Consider the following 23,586-nt stretch of genomic DNA (forward strand, 5'->3'; position numbering starts at 1 on the left):
AAACTGAAAGGAAAAGAAGAGCTGAAAGCTGTGCTGTGTGTAGAAAGAACAGTGAAGCTAGTAGCTACAGTGCAACATGGAAGAGGTTCGGTTATAATCTGGAAGTCACCCTTCAGACCAAAACATCTGGAGCCATCTGGTTGTTGTCTTGTTCTTCTGTTAAGCTTCAATTGGTGGTCTGAAAAATGTCTTGGTAAACTTGGGATTTTATTTTTCTATCGATGATAGCAATGCATTCAGGTCTTGGGGTAGCACATGTTTTTTGTAGGGCTCGCTGACTGTTTTCACCAACACTTTGCCTGCACTGAGAGAGAGAGACACAGAGACAAACAGAGCACCAATATAAAGGCTTCCTGATTACCTGCATCTCATTTTCCTTCCCTCCCCCCTGTCCCTATCCCATACCACACATTTTAGAGGTTAATTGTAATTTATCGTTTCCAACAGAAGCACAGTGAGCCATCTTAAATATGATGAATTATGTTTGAAATTCCTCATTCCTGTTTACAATGGTAAAATACTGAGAACACACTGATGAATGAAAGAGTCCAAGTACTTCATGATGGAGTCCAAGTACTTCATGATGGAGTATGGTCTCTGAGACATTTATCATCCATCCATCCATCCATCCATTTTCTGAGCCGCTTCTCCTCACTAGGGTCGCGGGCGTGCTGGAGCCTATCCCAGCTGTCATCGGGCTGGAGGCGGGGTACACCCTGAACTGGTTGCCAGCCAATTGCAGGACACATAGAAACAAACAACCATTCGTACTCACAGTCATGCCTACGGGCAATTTAGAATCTTCAATTAATGCATGTTTTTGGGATGTGGGAGAAAACCGGAGTGCCCGGAGAAAACCCACACAGACACGTGGAGAACATGCAAACTCCACACAGGTGGGGCCAGGGATTGAACCCGGGTCCTCAGAACTGTGAGGCTGACGCTCTAACCAGTCGTCCACCGTGCCTCCACATTTATCATCATTATTATAAATTAATATTGTGTTTCAGGTGGAGCAGCAGAGCAATGCAATCTTCAGTGTGGCGATGAAGTGTTGCAAGTCCAGGGTACCAATTTTCAGGATATGACACGCTTTGAGGCCTGGAACATGATCAAGGCTTTACCTGATGCGTCCATCACGGTGGACATCAGGAGGAGAAACACAGCCACTTGAAGCTCTTACACATGAAGAGGACCAAAACACAACAATGTTGTATTGTAGCCATCAAACTCATGGAAACCACATAGCAGCAGAGGTGCCAAGTAACAAAGTACAAATACTTTATTACTGTACTTTAGTCGATTTTTCTGGTATCTGTACTTGAGTATTTATTGTTCTTTTTAGTTTTACAATTTTTTTTAAAACAAATATCTGTACTTTCTAATCCTTACATTTTAAAATTGAGCTTGTTACTTTTAAACATTTCTAAGGTTAGCCACAACACAGTGTAAAAGAAGGGATGTGGCGACGTGAGTATTGCCCATGTTTCGCCCGTGTCAAAAACACTGCCTGATCAAAAAAATTAAAGTGATCATTCAATCTGGCGTTTGGTTTCTCCCAAAACAATGTATTTTGCGGAACCGATCAATGATCGGCAAATTATGACATTAAAGCCGATCAGCATACAATGCTAATTATCGGCTGATACCGATCAGGCCGATCAGTTCGGTGTAAAGTCTAATACTATAGAATGATTTATTTCTTGCATTGAGTGAATAATGCTGAGGATAAACTTACCCCCCAAAATCGCATTCTAAATTGCAGTCGCAATATTTGTAAAAATAAATAAATAAATTGCAATTACAGTATTTTCCCAAATCGTTCAGCCCTAGTCCTGATTGATGATCAGGGAGTTTTAATTGGGCCCACACTGTTTCAGGCTTATTGGCTTCAAGTGACAAGGACTGGCTAAGTCTTGCTAAAGCTTTAGCTATAAATACACGTGATGTTGTGGCTAACTGCACACAAGTGTGGCTTGGAGATTCTTATACTGTTTAGCCACATTAGCAAAAAGGTTTCATGACACATTGCAATTGGGAAAACAGTCAACCTGTTCCAGCATTTTTTTTTTTTTTTTTTAAATAGACCTTAAGTCCTATATAACGGGTATCTTCCAAGGGCGGGCATTGTGTCACATACGCCGCCGCCACAGACTGTCCATAGTCAGTATTTTAGAAAGCTAGATTGTTGAAGTGTGGCTCGCTTGCAGAATTATGTCACCTTTCAGCATTAACATAATATTTCAAACACATTTCATGAGTCAACTAAATGTTTGAAATAAATCTAGCTTTTTTTACTTTTAACTATTTACTGCATTTAACTTTATTTCAATAGTACAAATACATTTTCATTTAAGCCGGCCTGTTTTTGTGTTGTCCATTGTTGACCTCAGAAAAAGCATGCCAAGCATCCAGAAAAATACAAAAATCTCCCTCTATGCTTTTTATTATTGGGCTGGAAAATAACAATTTACTTTTTCTTTTTTAAACGTAAGTACATTTATGTGGGTACTTTTGTACTTGTACGTAAGTAAAGGGGTGGCTTCGGTTTACCAGAGTTGTTTTTTGCACAAGTATCAGTACTTTTGACACCTCTGCGTAACAGTTTGTCAGCATCTACTCTCTGCAAAGACATTTTACTGTAATTTATTTGCCATTACTATCGTCCCTGCAAAGTTATGGGACGACTCAGGAGTTAGTCCCGGTCCTTCTCAGTTATGTACCTAAACATCTCATTGAAACTTTCAGGAATTATTGATTAATTTCAAATAATGAATCTTGATGTTGTATAATGACTTGTTTCATAAATATTCCTGTTGAGTGTTTAGCCCTTTATCAGTCCCAATTTACAATGTAATAAATTTCAGGGACTGTTAATATATATAAAACAAAGTGCATTATTTATTAAATACATTCACATTTGAAAAAATATCTGATGAACCACATGGGGGGAAAATGCCAATGTTGTGGAAACAAAAATGACTGTTTACTGTACTAAAGCAGGCCTACTTTTGTTTCCTTGTTTTTAAATGCTTTTAATCATGTAAAGCACATTGAGTTACCTTGTGTATGAAATGTGCTATATAAATAAATCTGCTTTGCTTTTGTTTTGCTTTACTGTATTTTCAGCTTGCATTTAAAGTCAGTGTGCTGGCGATGGGAATTCCGGCTCTTTTTAGAGAACCAAGTCTTTTGGAACAGCTCACTAAAAAGCAAAGGCGGACTGGCATACGGGGAGAACGGGAATCCTTTCTTTCTGCCATTAGACAAAAATAGAAAGGGGGGGAAAACAGAGGATGCGTACAGCTGCCGAATCATTTGAACAAGAACAAAACATTTCTGCGACTTGAAAGCAGACACACGATGGGTTTCATGGTGGTCTCTAAACCAATCAGAGATAGTGAAGACCGGGGACCCTCTGTCTGATTGGCCGTATGCATGTCTGTGTGTGTGCGTATGAAATGCGGGCGCAAGCGTAAACGAAACAAAGTTTTCTTAAGGGCGAGCCGGCAGCTGCAGTTACAGAAAATTGAGCGGTATAAATGGAATTTGTTCCCAAACCACATTTTGCATTCAAGCCAGATGAGCCATCCCGCTAACGGCAATGAGCTGGTATGTTGAATTTGTATGAAGTCGCAACAAAGACAACACAATTTAAACCTTAAAATTACAAAAATCTTTTAAACACAACAATCCTACCCAATTTCTTCAGCTGGGACCAAAAAACATCTCCTGTCAGCTTGCAATTATGGAACCCTTTGCCCAACAATGCAAATACAAACGTGAACATGGCACACGTATGCTCACATTATATAGCGTTAATATTGTAGAGAGATGTAGCTATTGAACATGTTGACAAAGCAGCGTTTAAAGAAAGGCTGCTGACTTAAAAAGTAGAGCAAAAGAGGTTGCTTTGATATACTTGTGTTGTCATTAATATTGCCACTTAGCTTTTTCTTAACTGAAAACTTTATTGGCATTAATGATTGTTTATACCGCTGTGCCAATATTTAATATTTGTAGAGGTGCAATATTTGGGAACAGAGCCCGAGTCTGTTTTATTTATATTTTTCATTCATCCATTTTCTGAGCTGCTTATCCCCACTAGGGTCGCGGGTGTGCTGGAGCCTATCCCAGCTATGATCGAGCAGTAGGCGGGGTACACCCTGCACTGGTTGCCAGCCAATCGCAGGGCACATACAAACAAACAACCATTCGCAATCACATTCTCACCTAAGGGCAATTGAGAGTCTTCAATTAACCTACCATGCATGTTTTTGGGACGTGGGAGGAAACCGGAGTTCCCGGAGAAAACCCACGCAGGCACGGGAAGAACATGCAAACTCCACACAGGCGGGGCCGGGGATTGAACTCCAGTCCTCAGAACTGTGAGGCAGACGCTCTAACCAGTCGGTCACCGTGCCGCTTTTATATTTTTCATCGAAGATATTTTATTTCTAGTTCTACATTACAATGTCAATGTTCATTATTCTTAGAATTAGAAGTGAATTGTTCTTAAAAATGGATGTACTTGAAATATTATGTTCTAATATCATTATATCAGTAGCATAAAAAAAACATCAATGATAATATGATAGTGATAGTTTTGGGGAAAATATATCGTCCAAAAAAATTCGCTATCACGACCGGCCTAGACACATATAATATATTGAGAGAGAGCAAGAGTAATGGATAACACCAAAATATTGTACAAACAGTATATAAAAAACAGAGTAGTTGGACTGCAAAGCAAGAACTGTGATATAGTGTAGGATTACTGTATCTGTATTCTGTGATGATAAATTGCAGGGACTCATTGTTCTCGGGTTGGGACTCATTGTTTCCATGACATGTGCATCCCGGGACTCACATAGTCTCAAATGTAAAACGATCTATGGTCCTTATTCTGTTCCTTTTGTCTTTTTTTTTTTATATATATAGTTTTAGGTTTTTGAGGTTATTAACTACTCCATGAATTATGGTCCAAAAGAGTATCTATATATATATATATATATATATATATATATAATTTTTTTTTAATATAAATCATCAGTTTACATGAAATTTGTGTTTCTTCCCCCCCCCCCCTCCGCCACCCTGTCTGCCCCTGCTAAAAAGAGCCAGCCTTTTCGGCTCCCGAACGGCTCATCAGAGTTTTTCTTACTTAAAGTATCACGCAAAAATAATGTTAAGTTATGCATACTAACGTAAATAAATGCTATATTTTTTTCATTATATTTATTATGAAAAATATGGCTTTATTTATTCACTCTACTTGGTGCTACAATAAAATACAAAAACAAACATAACTATTTACAATTGAACTAATACATATTTTAAGCTTTTTACTTTTTTCGATTAAACTAATTTGAAGTGAAACATGACAATCACTGCAAAACACACAACAAAGCACAATATAAATTCAAACATTTAAGACAAAAAAACCCCAAATCTGCGTTGAAATAATTCATCTAGTTAATCAGTTAATATGTCCAAAAAACACACAAGGAATTTGTCCTTGTGTGTTATGTATACATTTTCAAAGGATGCGTAACTGGATGCTGCACGCATAATAATACTGTTGAAATAATCTTTGTTAAAAAATTTCAGACTGCTCATTATTTGCATCAAAATTTGCATCAAGATAATAATCAGAATCATCTTTATTTGCCAAGTATGTCCAAAAAAACACACAAGGAATTTGTCTCCGGTAGTTGGAGCCGCTCTAGTACGACAACAGACAGTCAATTGACAGAAAACACTTTTGAGACATAAAGACATTGATAAAAAAACAAAAAACAAAACAGTTACTGGGCAATAAAGGGTTAATAGTTATCTGGTAATGCCGGTAAATTATTATTATTTTTTTTTACAATTGTGCAGAAAGATGCAGAGTCCTCTAGCACTTAGACCAGTTCGAATGACTAATATTGCAATAGTCCGGTGCAATGACCATTGTGCAAAGGGCGCTGAGACTTCAAGCGAGTAGTGCGATAATCTGGAACAATGTTGATTGTGCAAATGTTGCAGATACTCCTCAATCAGTGTGCAAATGGAGCAGATGCTACTCTGGCATGAGTGGCCAGTATTGGTCAACAACATATATGCAAATAGTGCAGCGTGGCGAGACAACTACACTGAGTGCACGGGTAATATATAATTGGCCCCACAGAAATGTGACAACGAACTCAAGTCAAAAAATTGCCAGCATTTTGTAATGGAATTGTAGGTTAGGTGTTTAAGAAGTTGATTGCAAGAGGGAAGAAGCTGTTGGAATGTCTGCTAGTTCTAGTTTGCATTGATCGGTAGCGCCTACCTGAGGGAAGGAGCTGGAAGAGCTGGTGACCGGGATGTGGAGGGTCCGAGAGGATTTTGCACGCTCTTGTCTTAGTTCTGGCAGCGTGCAAGTCCTCAAGGGTGGGTAGGGGGTACCGACAATCCTTTCAGCAGTTTTGATTGTCCGTTGCAGTCGGAGTTTGTCCTTTTTTGCACCAGCACCAAACCAGACTGTGATGGAAGAACACAGGACTGATTCGATGACCGCTGTGTAGAACTGCCTTAACAGCTCCTGTGGCAGGCCGTGCTTTCTCAGAACCCGCAGGAAGTAGATCCTCTGCTGGGCCTTTTTGAGGACGGAGTGAAAGATTGTAATTCCCAGGAACTTGAAGGTCTCGATGGTTGACACAAGGCAGTTTGACAGCGTGAGGGGCAGCTGTGGCGAAGGATGCCTCCTGAAGTCCACGATCATCTCTACAGTCTTGAACGTGTTCAGCTCCAGGTTGCGTCGGCCGCACCACAGCTACAGCCACTCCGCTTCCTGTCGATATGCAGACTCGTCACCGTCCTTGATGAGGCCGATGACAGTGGTGTCATCTGCAAACTTCAGGTGTTTGACAGTCGGGTGTGCTGAACTCCAGTAAGATTGGCATTGAAAGAGTGTCTCAGTTTTGAGGAGCTGTTCCGGTTGCTTCTGTCATAAATTATTTGCTGTCTCCTGTTTTGGGGAAGGGTCTCTCAGAATGTACTGAAATTGCTCCAATCTGCAACAGCTGCATAAGACACACTGAAACCTTCAGGTTCAAATGCTTAATTTTGTCTTTATTGTTCTCCTTGCAAGGATGGGTGCCTGTGCAGCCTGCCCGATAAGAGATTTATTTATTTTTTTCCTGCAGACTTAACAGTATAAAGAGGCCTTTAGAGCCGTTTCGTTCGTGAATGATACATCACTAAAATGTGCTGTTTGGACTTTGTAGCTTTGAATTCTATCATTTTCATTTCACCAAGCGGCTGTCAAACCACACCTAAAATGTTGTAGGTGGTTTTGTATTTGTACATATAACATGCGGTCATAACGCAAATATGATAGAAGACAATGTTATAAAAGGTATGCATACTAAAACTGTTGTCTTAAAAAACAAACGCACGACCTACTAAAAGTGTATCTGCTGTGTAATATTTTCTTTTTTTAACCCATGTCATCAATAAATACACCATACTGTACATCATAGGACAAACAATGTCTGAGGAGGGATTTTGTTTGGAAAGATCATTTCCCCTGTACAGTTTGTGATCATTTTAGGGGTTCATATGTATATATAGAACAAATATGTATGATTTAATCATTTCACTCAATAAATGAAAAATGTTTGGCAAAGTAATTTTGTTTCAGATTAGGCTCTTGCTCAGTTGCCTTGAAAAGTAATTATGCAAACACTGAAGAACTTTTTTTCTGCTTTAGCCTTTTCTTTTATTAAATATGTATCTTTGAGCCATGCTTCAATGTTTACAAAATGTTTTGTGGACATTTTTGCATAGATATGCCCAAATCACAGACAGATTGAATTGTTAGCATTAAACATTAATCCAGTTTTGTATTTACCACACATTGGAATGCTGGTGTTAATAGTGGTTGTAAACAATTGTGTATATATATAAAAAAAAGTATCGTGCATTAAAAGTAGATTTAAAGGGATTTAGAAAATGTGTGACATTACTACTTGCCAACACATTTCCAAAAGGTAACTTACATGCGAGCAAATTAAATTGAACAACAATTATTACACCTGGCTGTTACAGTGCATAATGTGATAAACTTAATAAAAAAGTAAAAATATCAGCACAAACCATTTGAAACAATGTTGTTTTACTGCAAACACATACCACAGCATATTTCTTCTTGCAACAAAGGTTTATCTTCTACACAGTGAACACATTACTCAAAATGTTAAATATATTGTCCTAAGAATGAGGGTAGTCATTTCGAAGTTGCTTAGTGTGATTTTTCCAATACACTGTATAGGATGGAGACAAAGGAACTTTGACAAGCTGGCCTTGGGTTTTCATCACAACACTTTTAAGTCAAATTCAATGCACACAATTGTTTGTATTGCCGGTATCGAACAAATACTCATTCACACCACAGTGCACTATTGTCATATCATTGACACAGAGATGCAGATATTTCACATATTTTAGATGTGAGAATGCTAGTTTGTTACAGCAGCAAATTCACAGAGTAGGCCATAAAGTATTTATAAAACCATGCACAACAAGGTATATGCATTCCAACTAAGAAAAAGCAGTTACTCAAATAGAGTAACATGTTGCATGATTATCATACACAGCCTCGTGGAAACAAAATGAAGGAATACACGTTGGATTTGCATTCATTACGTATTTGTAATTAAGTCAAAATACTTTAGTGTGAAATTAAATTATTTGATGGACACTAAACATACTTCATTGACAACATACAGATGTATACTTTACAGGGTCACAGCATCTCAGGCAGACAGTACTTAACAGTCAAGATATATCGTCAGAAACCATGTAAAAATGGTTTAAAAAAAAAAAAAAAAGAAGAGGTTACAATATTACACGTTTTAAATACATGATTAAGTATAAATATGTTCTACAGGATTTCCGACACTGCACAGTTACAATTAAAAACTACATCTCATGGATATAGTAGTAATTTATTTTAAGGTATTTTTCATTGTATGGAAAAGTCAGATTCTAATTCTATAAACTTGAAAATGTGTCCCATGTTTTGCTCAGAAGAAAGAAGATTTGAGGCTTCACATCATCATCCAATTCCATGTTGGTACCTTTCCCACAGAACACCAACTCAGAAAAGCCAGCTTTTGATAGTGTTGGCATCAGGTCGAAACCTCCTGTGTCCAAATTCGGTCAATTTCATATCTTTCACAAATCGATACCATTTGTCGGTCCCCACATGGGTCTGTTATTTATTTATTTATTTATTTTTACAAAGGATTGCCCAATCAAAGTTTTGAAAATGGCTTAACGTACACTCTTTGACAATGCAATTATTGGCTCAACAAACTTTCCGGAAAAGTAATGGTTTTGGGATTCTGCCCGACACCAAAGATAGGGAATCTAACGGAGCTTTTACTTTCTACGCAGGATAAAGATCACCAGGGCAACACGAAGATGAAGAAACTTAAATTCTGACTGTATCAAAATAGCCTTTTTTCAATACCCATTTTACTGTTTAACATCACAGGTCAGCGACAGTCAAAGACAGAACTGCATACAGATGGGACAATTACAAAAGGAAAATTAAGAAACACTTACTATATATTAAAATGTATGTTCCATAAATATTTAATACTGATGGGTCAAAAAAATATGGTGGTTTTAACCCTCAGGAACCAGACATAACTCTGGATCAATCAAGTTGGAACAAGAAAGATTTTAAACCCATACACTTTTTTTTTTATTTTTTATTTTTTTAAAAGGGATGTGAACAAGTCCATTTTTGTTAAGATGGAAAAAAACAGTAGCCTACAGATTGAGATATTACACATTAAACTCATCTCAGGTTTTCCGGTGAGCTTGGCCTTTAAAATGCATTTCAAACAAAAGTACGGTGGGAAGTACGGTTGGCCTAGCGGTTAACATGTCTGCCTCATAGTTTCGCTGTGTGGGTCTCCTCCGGTTGTTTTGGCTTCCTCCCACATTCCAAAGACTTTAGCTTAACTAAAGACTACATTGTCCATAGGTGTGAGTGTGAATAGGTGTTTGACAATATGATCCCTACAATTGACTGGCTACCATTAAGGGGCGCAACACGCCTTACACATCCTGTGTGATTGGCTCCAGCTCACCCGCCACCCTAATGATGATGAGCAGTCCAGAAAATGGATGGATGGAAATTCAAAGGTCTTTGAGAGATTTAACAGCCTTGGTCAGATTGCTGTAGAACTCCATCATGCTGGAGGGGAAAAAGGAGTCGACCACAGAGCGAGGAAGTAAGCCACCAAGGTCTGTCTGGAAGAAAGTGAATACCTGGGTTTTGTTGGGCTCTCTGCAAATAGAGAGAAGGAAAGATGAATGCAATTGTTGCATGACAGAGATATCCAAGCAGCAACAGCTGCACATTTAAAAACCATATATAAATTAAAATAAAGGCAATTATTGCATGAGAGATACAAGCAGCAACAGTTGATCAATTACATTGCGTACTCAATACACTCACGCTGATATGGGGACACAGATGCAGCCACATGGATGGTTGAATCCCCTCACGTAACCAGACTGAATGGGGCAGCCCTGATGACTCACGTTAGTAGCTGGTTTGTAAGACACAGAACACACACTAAGCACAACAAAACAAAGCCCAAAAAAAAAAAAACAACAATTAATCATTACGCACCGTTTGATGAAATTGTGCCATCTTCATATTGCCTAACTAAAATAACATCTACAAAGTCTCGAGGAGCTATGATACCCATAGCTGCTGAGGGCGTGACTGTTCGGCAGATGGAGATGTCCTGCAGAAAAGTTGGAGACAAAATATTTAGTCAAAAGAACTGTTTTGAAACAAAAATTTATATGACTTCCTGCATCATACACATTTAGAACTGTAGCCTACTGAACAAGACTATTTGCAGAGTGTCGAAACTAAGGGCCACAGAAAAATGAAAAGGATGCAAGGGCCACTAATATATATGTGCAGCCACACAGGGCGCCATTTCGAGTGGGGGCACCTAAGGAGGGTGTCGCACAAAGTGCCATTCAAGGTATGACTGTTCGGAACCAAAACAAGAGCAATCTGTACTAAGCCGACCTACTGTAAGTTGACACATAGCCAAAACCGGAGTAAACAATTTCAATTCCGAATCATGTATTACCAAATGATGTGTGAATTGTGGAAAACAAGGATGTGAAAAATTAGAATGAATTTCTTCTCATCTCCTGCCTTGCCACCCAGTGTAGAAAGTAAGTCGACAACGCAGGCAAACAACACAGGCTGTCAATTGTTGAATATAGTACATGCTGTCGGCATCTAAAAAAACAGATGGTGGGCCACAAAAGCACTCGGGCCATAGTTTGAACACCCCTGGTTAAAAGCTTTGTAAAGCCACCGATACAAAAAGTGCAGCTCTAAAGTGACATCTATGGCAAGGTCCAAGAATTTCATAATAACCAGGGAAACTGCTCGTAAAGCTGAAATAAAATACACACCTCTGTGATTTGCTCCAAAAGTTCAAACTTTTTCACATTATTGTCCCACTTGACTCTGAGCCCTTTTGGTATCGGTTTCAGACACTCCCATACTTTCTTCAGGCTGCCATTTACAACTCCCTCACCTTTATAACTGCAGAGGAAGTCAAATCACAAAACACAGATTAGGACAGGAGACAGCTTCTTATTTCAGGCATGCAAAGACCAAATGCAGAAAAAAGGTGCCCAAAAAATAAATACAAAATTGTACAGGGTCTGGGGGGATATCAGAGATTTTTCTCTTTTTTTTTTAACATAAATTAATCAATCTGGAAGACTGAAGAGTACAATCAGGCAAAATAAAACAATTTTCTTCACGCAGAAAAACATTTACACCGGTGAAGTACATGTTAATGTACAAATTTAAGATTATAATTAAATTTGCCTCATTTTTTTTTGCCCTTTTGTTTATGCCTCCAACTTGAGCCAGGCCGATCTCCACCTGCACCTGACGCCTGCTTCAAGCTGTGCCACATGAATAGCATTCTCCTCTTTCAGCACTCTCATTCTGGAAAAGAATTGACTAAAATCATTGTCTTGTTCACTTCATTTGTCACTATTACCAACTTCAAAGACATTAAGTACAATATTTTTTTGTTTTTATTGGCCATTTCTGAATTTGAAGTTAGTTCATTCTGGGTTGTGACATCCTCCTTAACATCGCTGTCGCTTAATACATTTAACATTAACATCCGTAAACTAATTAGATAATTGTAGGCGCGTTTCCTAATTAATACAAGATGTACTGGTGGATCTGCTCTTGTCACCAATGATACGTGTGCTTCGCGGTTCCGCTGGGACCGCAAACAGGGTCACGACCTGCAGCACCTCAAGCGAAAATACTAAAGACCAGTGCAACAAATATGACACTGACTGATCTGATGAGCAAAAATGTTGGATGTTGGACAATCGAGGATGTCCGCTCCAGAGGTAGGTAGAGTAGCTAAACATTGTAAAGTAAGAGTAGTTACTTGACAATAATGTGACTCAAGTAAAAAGTAGTCCTCCAAAAAATTACTTAAGAGTAAAAAGTACACAGTGAAATTATTACTCAAATACTGAGTAAATAGTGAGTAACTTCAGATTTTTTTCCCACAGCATCAAAATCAATTAAAAAAAATAATAATACAAAATAAAACGTGAATGTGCAAATTCTGATGTTGCTGTGTGTGTGTGTGTGTGTGTGTGTGTGTGTGTGTGTGAATGCACAGTCAAAACTACAAAAAAACATCTGGATGTGTGTTTGTTCTGGGGAAATTTCCACTGCCGTCTTTCTGAGCTGGAATATCGGCTGCAGCAATACATCTGGAGACTCTCAAAACGGGCTAATACATTGATTCACCTTCCTTTTTAACTTCTGCAACGGGACTTCATTACACCCTGCTCTTTCACTATAAGGCGAAAAAGTGTTTCATTATTTTAACAGCAACAATATTATGAGGCTGAGGTTTCTCACACATTCCCTGGGAACTCTGACGAAGGTCGCCATGACACAACCACGTCATTCTGTGGAAGACAAGAAATATAGTCTTAGATATATATCTATGTTGCTGCTTACAGGACACTAGGACACACATGAGCTTTTGTTTGTTAAAACTGACCACACTATGTTATGAATGCAGACGCACACACAGAACACACCACACAGATATTTTGATAACACTCAGGCTAAGAACAGGCGAGAACTGGTTTGATGAGGAGCTGCTGAAGGAACGGACTGTTATCTGAAAAGGAGAGGGACTCGGCTTCCGGATCCTACAAGAGAAGGAAGAGAGATCAGTGCGCGCTGTCTGCTTTCACTCGACCAAGCTTTGTAAATCTGTATAACTGATTTTGTTGTATTAAATACTCAAAAGACACATTTTGTGTGCCAGGATTCTTATTTGAAAACAAGATCAAAACCAAACAAAAGAACCGGGAAATAGGAATTCCACAAAGGACTTTTTCCTTGCAAGGCTGGCTGGGCAACTCCCGGGTCTCGCTAGGAATTCCAAACATTAGTGTGGTATCAAATACTGGTGGCATTTGTAAATGTTGTGAACGTACAGTAACTAGCCAGTGATTTTAAAGGTGAATCTACACTAGGCTTTACACAATCAGGATCAGCGAGTTTAAAAAAACGATAACCGATCATCAATCCAATCACAAGATGGAGCAATGTGTCTATTTAAATGACTTCATTTCATTTACTGTATATACTTCAGTTCATTTACTGTATATACTTGTGGACTTAATTGCTAAAAAAAATCATTTTTACAATAAATAAGAGACCACTGCTATACTACGCTAAATAACACATACCGTGCCATTTAAATGCGTGAAGCCTACAGTGAAAACAGTGAAAAAGTGGACCAATGAAGTAAAGATTGAACTTCAAACCCGTTTAGACTGCACAGACCGGAGTGTCTTTGAAAATTCAGCTGGCAACCTGGATGAATATACGGACACGGTCACATCCTATATCAGTTTCTGTGAAGAGGTTTGTGTACCAACAAAGTCATTGCGCACATTCAATAACAAGCCGTGTCACTGCCAAACTTAAGCAACTTTGCCAAGCTAAGGAAGGTGCATATCAGAGCGGGGACAGGGCCCTGTATAATCGCACTAGAAAGCAGTTGACTACAGAAATTAACATTGCAAAGAGAAACTATGCAGCAAAATTAGAAAAACAGTTTAGCGCTAACGACTCTAAATCAGTCTGGCATGCATTCCAATCGCTGACCAATTACAAGCGACGAGCACCCCAAGCTGAGAACAATACCACACTAGCCAACGACTTGAATACCTTCTACTGCAGATTTGAAAAGGACACTTTCACTTGTTCTTCCATCACAGTCTGGTTTGGTGCTGCTACAAAAAAAGGACAAACTCGGACTGCAACGGACAATCAAAACTTCTGAAAAAATTGTCGGTACCCCCCTACCAACCTTTGAGGACTTGCATGCTGCCAGAACTAAGACAAGAGCGTGCAAAATCCTCTTGGACCCACCACATCCCGGTCACCAGCTCTTCCAGATCCTTCCCTCAGGTAGGCCCTACGCAAACTAAAACCAGCAGACATTCCAACAGTTTCTTCCCTCTTGCCATCAGCCTCTTAAGCAGTTGAGATACAATTTCATTGTAACATGTTGCCAATTTTGCACATATGTGTCGGGATACTTTACATTATTCGTACACTCGCTGTTTTATCACACTGCACTCTTTGCATACTGTCGTTGATTACTACTGGCTACTTACATTATGTGTTTGAGAACTTTCTGCACCATTTGCACAATCGGCACCGTACCAAATCATTGCCTTATTAGTCACTGTAAATTGTTCTAAATTGCTTGAGGACTTCATCAATTCCATTATATCAGCATACTGTCGTTGATTACTACTGGCTACTTACAGTATGTGTTTGAGAACTTTCTGCACCATTTGCACAATCGTCACCGTACCAAATCATTACCTTATTAGTCACTGTAAATTGTTCTAAATTGCTTGAGGACTTCATCAATTCCATTATATCAGCATACTGTCGTTGATTACTACTGGCTACTTACAGTATGTGTTTGAGAACTTTCTGCACCATTTGCACAATCGTCACCGTACCAAATCATTACCTTATTAGTCACTGTAAATTGTTCTAAATTGCTTGAGGACTTCATTATTTCCATTATATCAGGCGCTACCGATCAATGCAAATTAGAACGAGCAGACATTCCAACAGCTTCTTCCCTCTTGCCATCAACTTCTTAAACACCTAACCTACAATTCCATTACAACATGCTGCCATTTCTGTCGGGCCAATTATACATTACTCGTGCACTCACTGTAGTAGTCTCGCCACGCTGCACTATTTGTTTATCTGTTGTTGACCAATACTGGCCACTCATGCCAGAGTAGCATCTGTCCCACTTGCACACTGACTGAGGAGTATCTGCAACATTTGCACAATCAACATTGTCCCAGATTATCGCACTACTAGTCACTTTAAACTGCATACACTCCTTGAAGTCTTGGCGCCCTTTGCACAATGGTCATTGCACCGTACTATTTCTATATTAGTCATTCAAACTGCTCTAGGTACTAGAGGACACTGCATCTTTTTGCACAATTGTCACAAAAAAAAAAAAAAAAAAAAAAAAAATAAATACATTTCTTACTCGCATTACCAGATAACTACCAACCATTTATTGCTCAGTGACTGTTTTTCTCAATGTCTTTATGTCTCAAAAGTGTTCTATGTCAATTGACTGTCTGTTGTCGTACTAGAGCGGCTCCAACTACCGGAGACAAATTCCTTGTGTGTTTTTTTGGACATACTTGGCAAATAAAGATGATTCTGATTATTATCTTGATGCAAATTTTGATGCAAATAATGAGCAGTCTGAAATTTTTTAACAAAGATTATTTCAACAGTATTATTATGCGTGCAGCATCCAGTTACGCATCCTTTGAAAATGTATACATAAAAATATAAGTTGTGGCAGTGCATCGAAGGAAAAAAAAAAAAAAAAAAAAAAAAGGTTGCGACAAACCAACCTCTTTTTAAGTGAAGCTTTTGACTCAAATTTTTTAATATTCAATGTTTTAAAACATTTCTACAGGAGGTATTTTGACCTAAAACTTCACCAAAGGTCTAACTAGCAACTTTACATCACAATGAATTGGGACAAAATTCACATAAACGTTGTCTCACAGTATCACAAACACTAACCTTGTGCCTCATCAATGGGTAGGTAACGGAATCAACGTTTTATAGCATTTGGTTCCATTACTTTCATTTTCAAAATTCGTGTGAAGTTACTCTCCGACCTATAATGCGGAGTTCCAGTGCGTACCATTTGACGTGATGAAACAGTCCCAAATAACCATTTCAATAATGCTATGTTTAACTTTTCGCTTAAACATTAATTATTTAATATTTAGTCAATTGGGTTAGTTCCACGCACATTGCCTTTTAGTTCATAGGCTTGATATTGATACCGGTTATAAAGAACCCCAAGTCAAATTTTCATTTTAGTCTATGCTGCGGGCTGCTAAGAAAATGGATGTTCATAATTTGGACACCATTTATTTAAACCATGCAAACATTTTTGACCAAGCCCCCTAAAAGAATCGGTATCGAGAATCGTTTGGAACCGGAATCGAAATGAGGAATCAGAATATGCCCAATCCTACACTGGACCTCTCACTAATATCGCTGACATGGTAAATTAGCAGCAAACGTGGCAAATTAGCAGCTAGCTGGGTGTTAACCTGCGAGCTAACCTCTTCACATTGTCTACTAGCAGGGGTTACAGAGAACAATAATCAGCAACAGTTGGGATGATAAAAACAGACCCATTAATTATTAACCAATGGGTTATATAAAGTAATTTTAAAAATAAAACACTATAATTGAATAAAGTAAAAATTATATTAGAAAATCCTGAAAAATAACTTCAGTAAAACTAATAAAAATATATATTTAAACTGCAACATAACCACTGCTTGACTTAAACATAAGCATATTCTACATTTGAATAGATGAAATAAAAAATAAATTACAAAACCATGAAAAATAACATCCATCCATCCATCCATTTTATGAGCCGCTTCTCCTCACTAGGGCGTGCTGCACCAGGGCGTGCTGGAGCCTATCCCAGCTGTCATCGGGCAGGAGGCGGGGTACACCCTGAACTGGTTGCCAGCCAATTGCAGGGCACATAAAAACAAACAACCATTCACTCACATTCACACCTACGGGTAATTTATAGTTGTCAATTAACCTATCATGCATGTGTTTGGGATGTGGGAGGAAACCGGAGTGCCCGGAGAAAGCCCACCCAGGTACGGGGAGAACATGCAAACTCCACACAGGCGGGGCCGGGGATTGAACCCTGGTCCTCAGAACTGTGAGGCAGACACTCTAACCAGTCGTCCACCGTGCCGCATCCATCGATACATTTTCTACCGCTTATCCGAGGTTGGGTTGCGGGGGCAGTAGCTGAAAAATACATACAAATTATACTTTTGAAGTGCAAAATAAAGTTTAATTCAGTTTTTTTTTTTTTTTTTACTGAATACTGTATAGTGGGAACAGCATTTGCTTTCTCCACGTGCAGCAAGATACCTCTGAACTTCTTGATGCAACTGGGGTTTAGTTTTATTGACAATGTCGGAACGGCTAGGAATCATGTAGTGAGGCTCAAGGTGCTTAGCTGTCTCTGTGTGCCTTGTGGTCGCTGTTCCTGTTGTGAACGTCTTGAGATACACACTGGCAGTAACAAAGAAAGTCACGATCGAATTTTGTTAATATACCTAGTTTTCACAGGTTGAATAATACATGCCAGAGAGTGATTTTTATGAATAAAAAACAAAGAGAGAAACTAAGCGTACGTTTGGCAATTCACTCCAAGCACGCTCTTTACTCTTGAAACGTTCGGAAACTCAGAGGGTTGTTGGAGTATGTTCGGACGAGATGTTTCCGAACATACCCTGAGTTGCTGCATGCCGTTGGGGCGCTGCTGGATGGAAGTGCTGGAGCGGAGAATGGAATGGAATGCTTGTACAAGAGTGGTAAAATCAGGGATTTTAGATCTAGTCTGATCTAATCTGATACTCGATTTTTTCGCTGACATCGGACCGATTTCCCGATTTAGGGATCGAGACGTCCTTAAATCTAAATCCTATTGAACATCTGTGAAAGGACCTGAAACATCCCAGCTGGAGAAAGCACCCTTCAAACCTGAGACAACTGGAGCAGTTTGTTCGTTGAAGAGTTGGTCAAAATACCTGCAGGGTCGTTTCTACAAAAATGGTGGCTCTCTTTTCCCTGCATTATTCACCGTGAAAAATGCACAAAAGTGTAGCGCAATGACACAAAATATAGATGTTTTGTGGTAACGAAAGCGTGTTCTTGTTATCTAACCATAAATAAGACAGTTTTCATCCACATTTTTAAAATATAGCGTGAAGAGCGTGGTTACTGCCTTTAATTTGGCATGTCCCTCGGGTAAGGAGTTATGGTTTAGTGTAAAATTTCAAATGTAAATGAAAGCATTTCTCCTGTTTTAAAGATCATAATACAAAGTGTTGTAGTTATTAACCCATTCCCTGCCAATGCCGTCCAAAGACGTCAATGACGTTTTTTAACGGGGATGGGTGTGGGAGGGTCTTGTGCAGTTTGTGTGTGATCGTCATGCCTCTGGATAACTGCAATTAGTAATGGCACCCTGGAGAGGGCAACAATGCCTTGCGGTCAACGTCACTCCCTCAGAGGAAGAAGAAGCAGAGACAATGAGAAGACAATGTATATCGCAAACATAATGGCGGAAAAGAGAGGCAAGGCAAGAAAAATATTTCTGCGACCGACAGGAATGACGCCTTAGATCATGTGGGGGAATAAAGGATGACGCTCCGATCACTTGGTTGCAAAGCAATCACCCAAAATGCCAGCCCATACATATGGCGAGATGCTCTCGGCCGCTTGTCAGCTGATCATCTGCCGACCAGGACTTGAATAAATCGGGGGTGGGTCCCTGCGGCCCCCACTGGGTGGCCAGGTGTCGGGGCGCCTCGGTGGAGTTGGCGGACCGCCCTGGTCCCTCGGTGTGGGACGTGCCCCGTCCACCGGGCCGCTCTCGAGTGCACCCCTGGACCCGATCACATTGCACAGCAATTCCAGGATACTTCTGTCAGTCTTTGTGCAAGTAATACGGTGTCAATTCACTTACATGTGTCCACAGGCCCACACCCCTGGGACTCTTTCACTGGGGTGTGGGGCCACACACTTATTGAAAAAAATAACTCATGAATATACAATATATAGTAAAAGTTATATTTCTAAACTAAACAGGTTGCGCTTTGAGCAGAAGTTTGGACTGGTTTCAAAGAGAATGACAACCACACAAGATCCCTTCACTGCCACCAAAGAATCAAATCCAGATGTGGATAAAACTTTACTAGATTTTATGCACAAGGTAATAAAAACCTGGACTATTGAGCCAACAGTAGAGGAGAATTTGAAGGAAAAAAAGTGCAAATGTGGGAGCCCTATTTGTTCATTCATTTTTGTCTAATGTAAATTCTGTACATAATTATACTTCTAAATAAATTATTTTTCTGTCAAAAGTGATTTCTCAGTGTTGTTTTATGTTCAGATGTTTGAGATTTTCACTCAAGAAAAGAAATATTGGTGTCAAAATCATTGTTCTGCTTGCTGTGTCTGCTTTCACAAAAAGGCTGTTTTCTCAGTTTTTTTCCTCCAGAAACAGATTTGGCTGAAAGTAGACTATATTTGACTGCTGGTTACTGAAGAACAGTATAACCTAGAGACAAACCTTTTTTTCTGATGAAAGAAGTGAGTGTGATCGTTCTTTTGGTGGTTTTGGTGTTTACATCGTCATCGTACACAATATTCTGTGGGGCTTGGTAAATCAGTGAAATTTCTCAAAAATGCCTGGCAGTCTAGTGGTTCCCTCCTCAGGAAACGGCTGGCAGTGAATGAGTTAAGTATAATAGTGGAAAAAAAGGGAATACCCATTATTAACTAATTCCCTGCCAATGCCGTCCAAAGACATCATTCAGTATAGAGCTTAAATTCTGAAAAAAAACACTTTCGGTACTAGAAATTTATTGCGCAAAGGCAAGAAAAATATTCCTGTGACCGACAGGAATGACGCCTTAGATCATGTGGGGTAATAAAGGATGATGACGCTCTGAGCCGATACCTTTGTTGCAAAGCTATCACCAAAAATGCTGGGCCATATGGCAAGATGCTCTCGGCCGCTTGCCAGGTGATCATCTGCCGACCAGAATTTGAGTAAATGGGATCTGGACTCGTGATAAGTGAACTCCCTCTGAATCGCCTGGAAGCAGCAGAGCTTCATCCCGAGCTTCCTCCGGATGATAATGGAGATGAAGGTAACTTGTTTACAGCTCGCGTTAGCCACATTTAGCGAGCAAACACGTGCCTTCAATCCTTGTTACATAAAAACATAACTTAGTCCCACGAGTTCACATTACAATGTAACATCTGTTGCCAGTACTGATTTGAATTTTCCATTACCAGCTCATCCATCCTGCAGTAATTCAACACCCGTCTAACGTCTTATAGGATTGCGACAAATGTATTTTTCTTTTTACCCTTGCAAAACACATCATCAATAAAAAGTATTCTCTAGTAATCGTATGTATTTTTGTGTGTTAGCTTTGAACTTGTGATTTTTATGAATAAAAACAAAGAAAGAAACTAAGGGCTGGTTTCAAAGAGAATGACAAGCACACAATATCCAATTCACCACCACCAAATAATAAAATCCAGATGTGGATAAAACTTCACTACATTTTATGCGCAAGGTAATAAAAACCTTGACTATTGAACAAACGGTAGAGGAGGAGCACAAGCATTTTTCAATAAATGTAAAAATATATATATATATATATTAAGTTATAATTTATATTGGTGTAATGGTTAGTAGTTAACTGTTTGAGACTGTTTTATTCATTTTTAAAAAAGGACAGAAAAAGAAACAACATGAAACTGCTGTTCAGAACAATATTTTCATACTGTGGAATAACACTGCTGAGAGGTGCAGAATTCTAATTGAACGTGACAAATCGTTTGATTGCAGGGTTGTGCTGCAAAATATTAAGGGCGGCATCATTTTTGGCCAGGCCTGTTTCATGATGAAGTGATGCTTGCACAATGATGCTGATTCATTTGTGTGTACAGTATGTGTCAACTGTGTTACGTCAACATCAGTTTTGAGAGGTGCGTTTTCTGAATGGAATTTAGGTCATATGGACAATATTATACTGCTATTTACCAAAGTTGAAAGGTAGAATCATATTATACACATACTCCACATCCCATAAACAAGTCTGCGTTAGATTGATTAACGTTGCCAAATAACAAATTTCAAGTATTTTAAATTCAACATAAGATATGAGGTATTAGTTAGCCTCTCCGGAAATACTCCTGTTTTGTATGAACACAATACAAAGACTATGTATGGTAAACTGCAGTTTAAAGGTTCAAAATTCTTCAAAGGGATGGTTGTTAACTTGAAATCATACGACGGTATTGTGAAAAGCATAAGATGCGCTCCATCTATAAAACGTCAAATAGTAACACGCAGGACCTTTCATTTTATCTATCTATACACCGCACTAAATTCCTTAATTAAATCATTCATGATACCATTAATAAAAGTCTGAATTGAGCCAGATCAAGTGTCCCAAAAATGTCCCAAAGATCAATTTAACATGATCAACATCACCTTTTCGTGCACGAAAAACCTCTGTATTTATATGATTTTTTATTTTATTTCGTTCCTACTAAAAATAATAAAAATAATATTTAGGTTTCTAGTTTATCAATAAAGTGTCAAGGGATATGTCTTTCAAATAAATGATCATTTTAGGAGTACAAACTTACCGATTTTTTGCAGACCTTCCAACTGGATTCATCGTTCCTGTAGCCCTGCAAACATTCAGCCACCACATTCGCTTTATGTTCATAATCCATGGCAGTTTGAAAGAACCATACCATAAATAGTTGCCGTAGTTAACTAACTTTCATTACGAGCAATCTGTGTTGTCTGAAAATAAAAACGAAAAGTAACAGTACATTTCGCTGTTTCGTGTATTCCAGCTAAAACGTAACATACGTTAGCACCAAGTTTGCTCAGCTCGAAGCTAGCGTTAGCCATAATGAATGAAATGTGCTGTGCATCATTGACCTAGCAGTAAAATCGAAATATAAAACACGTTGCAAGCTCAGCGGTCAGCTACCAATAACTATAAATCTCAAATTTCCAATTTTCACGTTAAGAAAACACGTTCCGTGTACTACACTTTAAAAAAAAGACAAAAAAGGTGTCGAGTCGTCGACACATGATGGCTGGAAAATACTACTTCCGTTGAACGTTTTTGAAAAGAAAGTAAAAATATATAGTGGTACTGGCAAAATGCAATTATTTTTGTTCAGTCTTAATCCCATGAGATCTGGCTTTATTTGTAAAACGGTTGATACATGAGCTCCAAACGGCAAATGATGAAGCAATCGTCACCGATCGCCCCACTTTCCACTTTCCAATGGCAGTGGCATCGACATACAATTGGCGCGGAAGGCGTTATCTATGTACATGTGACATCTATGTTCAGCACCAGAGAAAAAATAGAAAAGTAGATACACCAGTGCGTTGCGGCACTCCTATTCAATGACGTGCCTCCTTGGAGGCCACCTTGGTAGGGGCAACGTTCCCATCTAAGGCAATGCATGTTAAAACGAAAATAAATCATAACTTGCTAATTTCTCACCCCCTTTCATAAAGTTTACTTTATTGTCAACATAAAAACACTTTTGAATTAAAAAAATACATACATACAGTTTTGTCCTGTTTTTCTTAACCAACATAGCCTGCAATTTTAGTTATTTTACTGTTCAGAGACCAGGGAATTATTTACATTGAGAAATCATATTACATTCTGTAGATGTACTTAGCCCGCGACCCTAGTGAGGCTAAGCGGTACGGATAATGGATGGAGGGGCATTCTTTGCAACAGAGTATATTTTACAAAATAAATACTGTAACTCCTCCATCCATCCATTCATTTTCTACCGCTTATCCGGGTCGGGTGGCGGGGGCAGTAGCCTTAGCAGGGACGCCCAGACTTCCCTCTCCCCAGCCACTTCAACCAGCTCTTCCGGAGGGATCCCGAGGCGTTCCCAGGCCAGCCGAAGGACGTAGTCTCTCCAGCGTGTCCTGGGTCGTCCCCGGGGTCTCCTCCCAGTGGGACGTGCCCGGAACACTTCACCAGGGAGGCGTCCGGGAGGCATCCGAATCAGATGCCCCAGCCACCTCATCTGGCTCCTCTCAATGCGGAGGAGCAGCGGCTCTAATCTGAGATCCTCCCGGATGACCGAGCTTCTCACCCTATCTCTAAGGGAGAGCCCGGACACCCTGCGGAGGAAACTCATTTCGGCCGCTTGTATCCGGGATCTCGTTCTTTCGGTCACGACCCACAGCTCATGACCATAGGTGAGGGTAGGAACGAAGATCGACCGGTAAATTGAGAGCTTCG

At 39.3% G+C, this 23,586-nt stretch overlaps 2 protein-coding genes across 9 annotated transcripts in view; one reads left to right on the forward strand and one right to left on the reverse strand.

Moving 5' to 3' along the window:
* Positions 1 to 3,107, forward strand: part of il16 (interleukin 16) — a 91,787-nt gene extending 88,680 nt beyond the window's left edge. For 6 of the 7 annotated variants that reach the window (XM_061670569.1, XM_061670574.1, XM_061670571.1 and 3 more), the window contains one exon: positions 1,011 to 3,107. In XM_061670569.1, the coding sequence (XP_061526553.1) occupies positions 1,011 to 1,174 (164 nt within the window). In that variant the 3' untranslated portion in view covers positions 1,175 to 3,107. The remainder of the gene's footprint in view (positions 1 to 1,010) is intronic. The other variant, XM_061670575.1, reaches the window with a different exon arrangement.
* A 4,924-nt stretch (positions 3,108 to 8,031) lies between these two features.
* stard5 (StAR related lipid transfer domain containing 5) lies at positions 8,032 to 22,614 on the reverse strand. 2 transcript variants are annotated; one of them, XM_061670578.1, is made up of 6 exons: positions 21,938 to 22,614; positions 12,986 to 13,035; positions 11,491 to 11,623; positions 10,679 to 10,796; positions 10,502 to 10,595; positions 8,033 to 10,330 (listed from the first exon to the last, which is right to left on the reverse strand). In XM_061670578.1, the coding sequence occupies exons 1-6, from the start codon at positions 22,049 to 22,051 to the stop codon at positions 10,180 to 10,182; spliced, it is 660 nt and encodes a 219-aa protein (XP_061526562.1). In that variant the 5' UTR covers positions 22,052 to 22,614; the 3' UTR covers positions 8,033 to 10,179. The 2 variants fall into 2 exon arrangements, with proteins under 2 accessions (XP_061526563.1, XP_061526562.1); XM_061670579.1 differs by lacking the exon at positions 12,986 to 13,035 and having other exon boundaries at positions 8,032 to 10,330.
* Between the last annotated feature and the right edge of the window lie 972 nt (positions 22,615 to 23,586).

Source organism: Phycodurus eques, chromosome 2 (assembly GCF_024500275.1).
Source record: "Phycodurus eques isolate BA_2022a chromosome 2, UOR_Pequ_1.1, whole genome shotgun sequence".
Taxonomy (NCBI): domain Eukaryota; kingdom Metazoa; phylum Chordata; class Actinopteri; order Syngnathiformes; family Syngnathidae; genus Phycodurus; species Phycodurus eques.